Here is a 9,065-nt window from a genome sequence, read left to right as displayed (position 1 = left end):
CGGGCGCTGGTGGCTCACGCCTGTAATCCTAGCTACTCAGGAGGCTGAGATCTGAGGATCGCGGTTCAAAGCCAGCCCGGGCAGGAAAGACCGTGAGACTCTTATCTCCAATAAACCACCAGAGAACTGGAAGTGGCGCTGTGGCTCAAGTGGTAGAGCGCTCGCCTTGAGCTGAAGAGCTGAAGGACAGCGCCCAGGCCCAGAGTACAAGCCCCATGACCGACAAAAAAAAAGACTTCACATAGACAGGCATGCATGGGGCAGGCGTGTGGGGAGGGTGGCAGGCCAGAGGGACAGGCGTGGGCTCCGCCTCCAGGGAGCCCTGGGCTTCTCTGTGTCTGCTCTGGGGCTTGCTGGACCAGCGGACGCAGGCCCTCCGGGCAGTGCTTCACTGGCCTGGCCTTGGTGCAGGCTGCGGGGTGGGCCGGGGGCTTCGTCACTGTGGGGCCGTGTGCACCGCCGCTGCTGGGGTAGCTTCTGTACCTGCAGCAGTGCGGGGACACCACGTCTGCCTCTGCGGAGCTCAGCAAGGACTTGTCAAGGGGTGTCAGGCACCACGGACCCCGAGCCCACCTGTGGCCCGGTGTGCGTCCCCAGCCTGCCACCAGAGGGAGCTGGCTCCCCGCCGGTGTCAAGCCCAGCTTGAGGTGGGGCCGTGGGAAGCTGGGCTGGGGGGGGGGGCTGCCCGACCAGGGGCCACAGCTGGTCCCAGTGCTTCGCAGCCAAGGCGTCCCTGCTGCTGTGGAGTGGCCCCATGGCCTTTGCCTGGGCCTCCTCCCCGAGGGCGGCGCCGAGGCCTGGCCCCGGAGCTGCCCGCCAGGTCCTCAGCCTTTGCTTCCCGGAAGCCTCGGCTGAGCCGTTGTTTCTCAGGACCTTTGTCTGCGACCTTTGGTTTCCTTGGGACAGGGTGCTGATGGTGCTGGGCGCAGGGCAGAGCTGCTGCAGGGCACACATGTTTGGGCACCTGCTGTGTGCCCGGGCCTCCTCTCGGAGCTCCGGGCCATCAGGTGGTATGTGAAGGGCCCGGTGGCTGGGCATTGTGGAGCACTTCTTGGAGGTGATGCCCTGAGCGGGGCCAGGACCTGTGGGCCGTGCCAGCCACGCGTGGTGGGCATTCAAGGTGGGGTGGCAGACAGGCTGGAGCAGGCCCGGCCCCCGGAGCCTGTCGGTGGGGAGCGTGGACACGCTGGGTGTCGGCAGAGGCAGGACCTGGGCTGGGGCCGTCCGGGTTCAAGAAGAGGAGTCAGTGCCTGCTCCCCCGGGGGAAGCCGCCGCATCCGGCATCTAGAGCCGGGCAGCCATGGGGCAGGCCCACAGCAGCCAGCCCTGCCCCACCCAACGTCCGGACTCCGCTTACAGTGCTCGTCCCTGGGAAGGGCCTGGCTGCCGCTTTGAGGATGCTGCCCATGTTCCACGACAAGGCGTACGCCCGGGACCACAGCCTCCCCCCAGACACACTGGCCCTGCCGTGAGTGCGGCCCCTCCCCCACCGCCCGGGGCCTTCCCCCAGCCCCCGGGATGGGCTCAGTGGCCCCGGGGCCCTTGTGGCTGGGCACCTCCCCTGGTACGCTCCCTCCTCGCTGCTGCTCCCAGCCCAGCCCCAGCTGGGGTGAGGGCGTGGCCCTGCCCAGGGACAGCCTGACCCTTCTCCGGGAGGCCGTCCACCTCGGGAGGCTCCCAGGGCAGAGGCTGGGCCTGGCGGTGGGCTGCAGGGAGTTGGGAGCATGTGCTGAGCCCATCCCAGAGCCGGCAGGCACTGGAGCGCCCCTGGGGGCATGGTGGGCACAGGGGGAGGGGCATGGCGGGCAGGGAGGCGTGGCGTGGCGGGGATGGGGGCCAGCTTCTGCCTCCTGCAGCCCCACCAGCTCGGGCCAGAGGATCATCTACACGGTGCTGGAGTGCCAGCCCCTCTTCGACTCCAGCGACATGGCCATCCCCGAGTGGGTTCAGGTCGCTGAGACCATCCAGGTAGGTGGGGGGTCTGTGGCTGGGGCCACAGGGTGGCACAGGGGTGGACGGGGTGTCTAGGAGAGCAGGGCGGCGTGCAGTGGCATGCGGGCGGGGGGAGGGGCTGGGGGTCGCTGGTGGAGGATGACTGCCCCTCCCCCAGACCTCAGGGGGAGGACAGGGGCCGTGGGGGGGGCCGGCAGGGTCCCTCCGGGGCTCTGTGCCTGGCCTGCCCTCCCGTCTCGGCTCTCGTCATCTTCCCTGGAATGTTGTCCTGGGGCGTCCTCTGCCACAGCCAACCTAGCCACATACCTGTTTCCTTCTCCTTGGGGGCAGCAGCTCCCTCCGTGCCCAGCTGAACTGCCCAGCCTCGTGTTTGACCTTGGGTACATTCCCATTCCGGGAAGAGGGCCTCCCGTGGCACCTGTGGCCTGGTGGTGGCAGGTCACCCACTGGCTCAGGCCCTGCTGCACTGTTGAGGCCCAGTGGTGTCCTGTGGGCCTGTGGCCAGGCTGTCAGCTGTTACCAGCTTCAGAAAATCCTTCCCAGCTGTGCCACCCATGGCCAGCAGGGGGCACCACCTCCACAAGGCAGTCTTTAGATGGGGCAGGAAGGCCTGGTGTAGGTAGACCTCTCCTCTCATGTAGGGGAGGTTCCCCCCCCCCCCCGGGGTAGGAAGGCCCCTGGGCTCCCAGCCTGTCCCTGGCAGCCAGAGCCAGGATCCACCTCCCTGTAGGAGGTGGGCCTCCCTTCCCTGGCCTCCCATGACAGCTGGGCCCCCTCTGGTCATTTGCGTGCATGCTAGCAAGGCTCTCAGTCCTCTGTCGCCCCTGCTGCTCTGGAGGCCGCGGAGAGGACCCCATCCAGGGGCTGCTTGGAGCCCCGGGAGGACAGCCATGCCTGGGAGGTGCTGGCTAGGGGCCCCGTTCCTAGTGGGGTGTCCACAGCCCCTGGATCCAGTCTCTCCTGCTCTGAGGGGAGTCACCGGGAAGTGGGGTCCCCACGGGAGGCATGGCTGTCTTTCTGGCTGCAGGGGTGATCACACGGAGCCTTCCCGGGTACCCCACCCGTGTCTCGTTCCTTTCCTCTCTCTCCCACCCCCACTGTACCCCCGCCCCCGTTCCAGGCGGAGGCCTGTGGTGGGGGCCGGCCAGCCTGCCCTGAACACAGCCTGCCCCTTCCACAGAAACACTATGAGCAGTACCACGCCTTTGTGGTCATCCATGGCACGGACACCATGGCCTTCGCGGCCTCTGTGCTGTCCTTCATGCTGGAGAACCTGCAGAAGCCTGTCATTCTCACCGGCGCCCAGGTACCTGAGCTGCCCCAGGCTCCAGAGCAACGCTGAGGCGGGCCAGGGCTCCTGCCCGGGGAAGGCCCTCCCCCCACCCCGGCTAAGTCCCCCGCTGTGCACTGCCCGCTGGGATGTGGGGACCCCTAGAGGTACGGGCAGAGGCACCCCTGCTGGGCTGTCCGAGGCCAGCCCTGACCAACCCCTGGATCTGGGATTGATGGCAGCCCAGGGCCCCACACTCTGCTGGGTGAGGAGGCCTTTCCTCTCCCATCGGCCTCTCATCTGTCCACCGTAGCCACCCGGGCCCAGCCCCACTTACCCCCCCACTCCACGCCCACGCCAGCCTCGCTCCACATACCCCCCACTCCACGCCCACTCCAGCCTCGCTCCACATACCCCCCCACTCCATGCCCACTCGTCTCGCTCCCTCTACTGGAGGCTTTGAGAGGGTGAAGCCAGGCCCTGCAGGTGCTTCCTGGGCCTCAGCCCTCACGGCCTCTCCCACGGCCTTTCCCACAGCCTCTCCCATGGCCTCTCCCACGGCCTCAGCTCCCACGGCCTCTCCCCAGGCCTCAGCCCCCACGGCCTCTCCCACGGCCTCTCCCCAGGCCTCAGCCCCCACGGCCTCTCCCACGGCCTCTCCCCAGCCCTCAGCTCCCACGGCCTCTCCCACGGCCTCTCCCCAGGCCTCAGCCCCCACGGCCTCTCCCCAGGCCTCAGCTCCCACGGCCTCTCCCCAGACTTCAGTCCCCACGGCCTCTCCCACGGCCTCTCCCACGGCCTCTCCCCAGGCCTCAGCTCCCACGGCCTCTCCTCAGACCTCAGCCCCCACGGCCTCTCCCACGGCCTCTCCCCAGGCCTCAGCTCCCACGGCCTCTCCCCAGACCTCAGTCCCCACGGCCTCTCCCACGGCCTCTCCCACGGCCTCTCCCACGGCCCCTCCCCAGGCCTCAGCTCCCACGGCCTCTCCCCAGACCTCAGTCCCCACGGCCTCTCCCACGGCCCCTCCCCAGGCCTCAGAATCCCCCTCCTGGCTCTCCCCAGGTGCCCATCCATGCGCTGTGGAATGATGGTCGTGAGAACCTACTGGGGGCCCTCCTCATGGCTGGACAGTACATCATCCCTGAGGTGCCTGGCCTAGCCTGGGGCTCGCCCTCGGGAGGGTGGACACGGGGCTGTAGTGTCCTGGGGAGGGTGGATACGGGGCCGTGATACCCTGGGGAGGGTGGACACAAGGCTGTGGTGTCCTGGGGAGGATGGACGCGGGGCTGTGGTACCCCAGGAAGGGTGGTCGCGGGGCCGTGGTGCCCTGGGGAGCGTGGACGGGGGGCCGTGGTGCCCCGGGGAGGTGGACATGGGGCCGTGGTACCCCGGGGAGTGTGGACACAGGGCTGTGGTGCCCTGGGGAGCGTGGACGTGGGGCCGTGGTGTCCTGGGGAGGGTGGTCACGGGGCCGTGGTGCCCTGGGGAGCGTGGACGTGGGGCCGTGGTGTCCTGGGGAGCGTGGACATGGGGCCGTGGTGTCTTGGGGAGGGTGGACGTGGGGCCGTGGTGCACTGGGGAGCGTGGATGTGGGGCCGTGGGGCCCTGGGGAGCGTAGATGTGGGGCCGTGGTGTCCTGGGGAGGGTGGACGGGGGGCTGTGGTGCACTGGGGAGGAAGAGCTGTTGGATCTGGTGCCCAGCAGGACATGGTCAACTGATGAGATTTTTTTCCTCTTACTCTACAATGAACAATCGTGGGAAACTCCTAGAAATTGATAAGGCAGAGGAAATAAAGTCATTCAACCTCACTTCACAGAGGCAGTGCTATTAGTGGCCTGGAGTATTTACCTCCGGATTTTATGTCATGTAAACATAATAATCGTAGACAGGTGTTTTTTTTTTGGGGGGGGGGTCTGGTCGTGGGGCCTGAACTCTGGGCCTGGGCGCTGTCCCTCAGCTCTTCAGCTCAAGGCTAGCAATTGAGCCACAGCGTCACTTCCGGCTTTTTTCTTTTTGCTTATATGGTGCTAAGGTATCGAACCCAGGGCCTCATGCACGCAAGGCAAGCGCTCCACCACTGAGCCACCTTCCCAGTCCCTGGTGTTTTATCAGGGAAGCATAATAGTTGTGTTTAGGAACATGTGAAATAGACTGTGCCCAGCACAGGCCTGCCCCTCCCCCACAGTGCCCCGTGCCACGCCGGTGTCACAGAGGCTTGGGGACTTCCCGACCCTGGAGGCCAGGCCGGTTCTCAGCAGTTCCTGGCCAGGAAGGGCAGGGTGGTTAGCCCCTCTCCCCTCGTCTTGTCTGACTCTCCTCCTGCCGAACCCGCCTGCAGAGGCTGGCGTCCTCGTGTCCCCACTCCATGCAGAGGGCACTCTGGAATCATCCACGCCCCCAGGTCTGCCCCCCGTGCCTGCTCCCCAGACCCCAACGGCTGGGGGTCCGCGCAGGGCGGGGCAGGCAGGAAGCAGCCCGAGCTGCAGCCGTCCACAGAGGGGCCGCCTCCCGAGGGTCACCCGGGTGAGGTCCGGCTCCCAGCCCTGCCCCTCCTCTCCCAGGTCTGCCTGTTCTTCCAGAACCAGCTCTTCCGGGGCAACAGGACCACCAAGGTGGACGCGCGGAAGTTCGAGGCTTTCTGCTCCCCCAACCTCCCCCCGCTGGCCGTCATGGGCGCGGATGTCACCCGTAAGTGGGCGCCAGAGTGGGCGGCTGGGCTCGAGGGCCCCAAAGGCCCAGCTGAGGCCTGGTCCCGAGCCTTGGGGGGGTCTGCCACTCAGGCGCTCTGCCCCACATGGCCCTAAGCCGAAGCATTCCCCTCTGGGACTGGGACTCTGCTGCCCACCTGGTTACCACATGTCCCACAAGGTCCCCTGGGCCGCTCCGCCACCCTCCAGGAGGGCCAGGGAGCCCAGAGGCTTCCCCCAGGAGTCGCGCCCACCCCATCTGGCCTGGCTACGTAGCGCAGCCTGGGAGACCAGCGCTCTGGGCAGCCTTGCTGGGGTCTCAGGCCACTGTAACAGCCCAAGGGAGGGCACCAGCTCACCGTCCTTCAGCCCAGGACAGCCCCTCCCCAAGGGGCTTCTGCCATCCTGGACCCAGAGCCAGAGTCCTCGCGGCCTCTCCTCAGGCCCTGTCCCCAGTCTCCAGGAGGCCTGGGCCCGGGACGGCTGTGGTGTGGTCCCCCACACCTGCTCCCTGCTCCTCACTGAGCGTTGGGTCCCCGCTGTGGGAACCGGTCCCTGGGGACCTGCAGCAGAGCAGGGCTTCTTTGGGGGCATTTGGGGCCTTGATGCTTTGCCAGGGCTGGGCAGAGCCAGGCCTGGGGGGCGGGAGGGGGGCACCAGAGGGCCTGGCCTGGCTGCAGTGACCTGCGGGTCAGACCTGGAGTTGTGCTGGGCCTGGAGGGGAACTTCCTGGTGAGACAGGCACCGTTCCCCAGCTTAGGGAGGTGCCGACCCTCCGAGAGGACGGTGGGCTGGGGCAGCCAGGGCCTTGGTCCCCGGGGGCCGCGCTCTCCAGAGGGGTCAGGGGTCAGGGAGGCTGAGGCTCTGCTCACAGTCCTGGCTTCGTGGGTTTGAGTCACCTTATCTTGGCTCAGAACTGTAGTGTCTGAATTTATGGGAGCAACAGAGAGGCCTTCACCCCAGATCCCAGGCCTCCACCTCAGATCCCAGGTCTCCACCTCAGATCCTAAACCTTCACCCCAGATCCCAGGCCTTCACCCCAGATCCCAGGACTCCATCTCAGATCCGGGGCTTCCACCCCAGATCGTAGGCCTCCACCTCAGATCCCAGGTCTCCACCTCAGATCCTAAACCTTCACCCCAGATCCCAGGCCTCCACCCCAGATCCTGGGCCTCCACCCCAGATCCTGGTCCTTTACCTCAGATCCAGGGCCTCTACCTCAGATTCTGGGCCGGCCTCCACCCCAGATCCTGGTCCTTTACCTCAGATCCAGGGCCTCTACCTCAGATCCAGGGCCTCTACCTCAAATCCTGGGCCTCTACCCCAGATCCCAGGCCTCCACCTCAGATCCCAGGCCTCTACCTCAGATCCTAAGCCTTTACCCCAGATCCCAGGCCTTCACCCCAGATCCCAGGCCTCCACCCCAGATCCCAGGCCTCCACCCCAGATCCCAGGCCTCCACCTCAGATCCCAGGCCTCCACCTCAGATCCTAAACCTTCACCCCAGATCCCAGGTCTCCACCTCAGATCCTAAACCTTCACCCCAGATCCCAGGCCTCTACCTCAGATCTCAGGGCCTCCACCACACCCAGGACAGCTGCCTCCAGCCAGAAGCTTCTGGGCTGGGCACGGAAGCCACCCACCCTTGGCCCTAGCCCCCCACGCCCAGTCCCCAGCCCCCGCCCTGAGATCCCACACACTCATGTGCCAGGGTGTGGGAACCTGAGCTCCACCCATCCACTGATGTCAGGCTGCCCGGCTGGTTCCAGCACCCGGGTTGGGAAAGCCCTGGCTGTGGCCGGGGTGTGGCCGCAGGGCGCAGGAGACAGGTAGGTGTTTGTGTTCACCGCCTACCAGCCGGCTGGGAACCCAGATGGGGGGGAGGCTCCCATGAGCTGGCCCCCACCCTCTGGGAAGAAGTGAGCTAGAGGGCCTTCAGGTGGCAGGCAGGCAGGCAAGCAGGCAGGCAGTGGAGGCACTGGCGGTAGGGAGAGCTCCCCTCCCCCTCCCCCTCCCCCTCCCGCCAGAGGCCACAGCCACTCCAGGCAGGGACAGACAGGGGAGGGGGGTCAGGCTGCCCACACGTTGGGGTCTTACACCCCACTGCAGAGGTAGCGTCGGCCCTCCTCTGCACCCCACGTGGCCGCGGGGCCACACATGTGGCTCCCTGCCGGCCCCCTGGCTGTAGACCAAGGCATTGCCCGCCTGGCTGGCCACTCCGCCCTCCCTTCTCTGGGTATGGGGGCCCTGCCTCTTGGCTCCAGGGCCCCTGAGGGGGAACTCAGGGGTTCCACGGAGCTCTTCTCTGGCTCCTGCTGAGGGGGTGGCCTTTGGCCCGTGCCCCTCTCCTGCCTACCCCGCCCCGCCAGATCTGAGGTGGTCCGGCCCGCACAGCAGGCCACGTGGGCCTGTAGCTGCCCATGGGGTGGGGATACCACGGGGTGGGCAGAAGAGCCCTGGAGGAAGGCCCTGGAGCCTGGTGCTGACGTGGCTTCTGCACACCACACTTCAGGCACTGGGCTTCCTTTCCTGGGCTTCAGTTTCCCTGGGCTGAGCTGGAGCCCCCTTCCCGCCCCCAATGTCACAGTACCAGGGGACTGCCCCCCATGGGCTGCAGGGTCAGGCCCCGGGCTTGCCTGCCAGCCCTGCCCACCCTGGCGGGGGTCCCTCAGGCCGGGGTGCAGGCTGACCGTTCCCGGCTCCCAGGCTGCACCCGGAGGCGATGCGCTGCGGCTACAACCCTGCAGACTGGGTCGAAGCTGCCAATGCTGCTTTCCTCCAGGATGAGGGTCCAAAGACTCAAGCATTCACTTGCTGGCTATGTGGTCCGAGGACTCTGCAGGGGCTCAGCGGGGAGCCTCAGGCAGACACAGCCCCGGCCGTGCTCCTGGAGAAGTCAGGACCAGAGGGCCCGGGAGGGCGCGAGCGCAGGCGGCCGGTGGTCTGCGGCTCCAAGCCCTCCTCTGTCCCCACAGTCAACGCGGAGCTAGTGCGGAGGGCCGGCGGCCAAGGCCCGCTGCGGGTGCACAGCTGCATGGAGCAGAAGGTGGCCCTGCTGCGCCTCTACCCTGGGATCTCTGCCTCCATGGTAGGGGCTGCCGCTGCCGCCCGCTGCCGCTGCTGCTGCTGCTGCCACCACCCTGCGGAAGGAAGG

The 9,065-nt window shown here is 67.1% G+C and overlaps 1 protein-coding gene across 1 annotated transcript in view; it reads left to right on the top strand.

Annotated features, from left to right (window-relative positions):
• The window catches only part of Aspg (asparaginase), a 20,779-nt gene that overhangs the window by 5,439 nt on the left and 6,275 nt on the right, over window positions 1–9,065 (top strand). The window contains exons 2-7 of the mRNA XM_013016731.1: window positions 1,360–1,468; window positions 1,857–1,968; window positions 3,134–3,259; window positions 4,286–4,369; window positions 5,786–5,912; window positions 8,887–8,999. Coding sequence (XP_012872185.1) covers window positions 1,360–1,468; window positions 1,857–1,968; window positions 3,134–3,259; window positions 4,286–4,369; window positions 5,786–5,912; window positions 8,887–8,999 — 671 coding nt within the window. The remainder of the gene's footprint in view (window positions 1–1,359; window positions 1,469–1,856; window positions 1,969–3,133; window positions 3,260–4,285; window positions 4,370–5,785; window positions 5,913–8,886; window positions 9,000–9,065) is intronic.

This window comes from Dipodomys ordii, unplaced genomic scaffold, assembly GCF_000151885.1.
Source record: "Dipodomys ordii isolate 6190 unplaced genomic scaffold, Dord_2.0 Scaffold2, whole genome shotgun sequence".
Lineage (NCBI taxonomy): Eukaryota > Metazoa > Chordata > Mammalia > Rodentia > Heteromyidae > Dipodomys > Dipodomys ordii.
The sequence above is the reverse complement of the archived record's forward strand: the minus strand, read 5'-3'. Positions and strand labels throughout refer to the sequence as shown.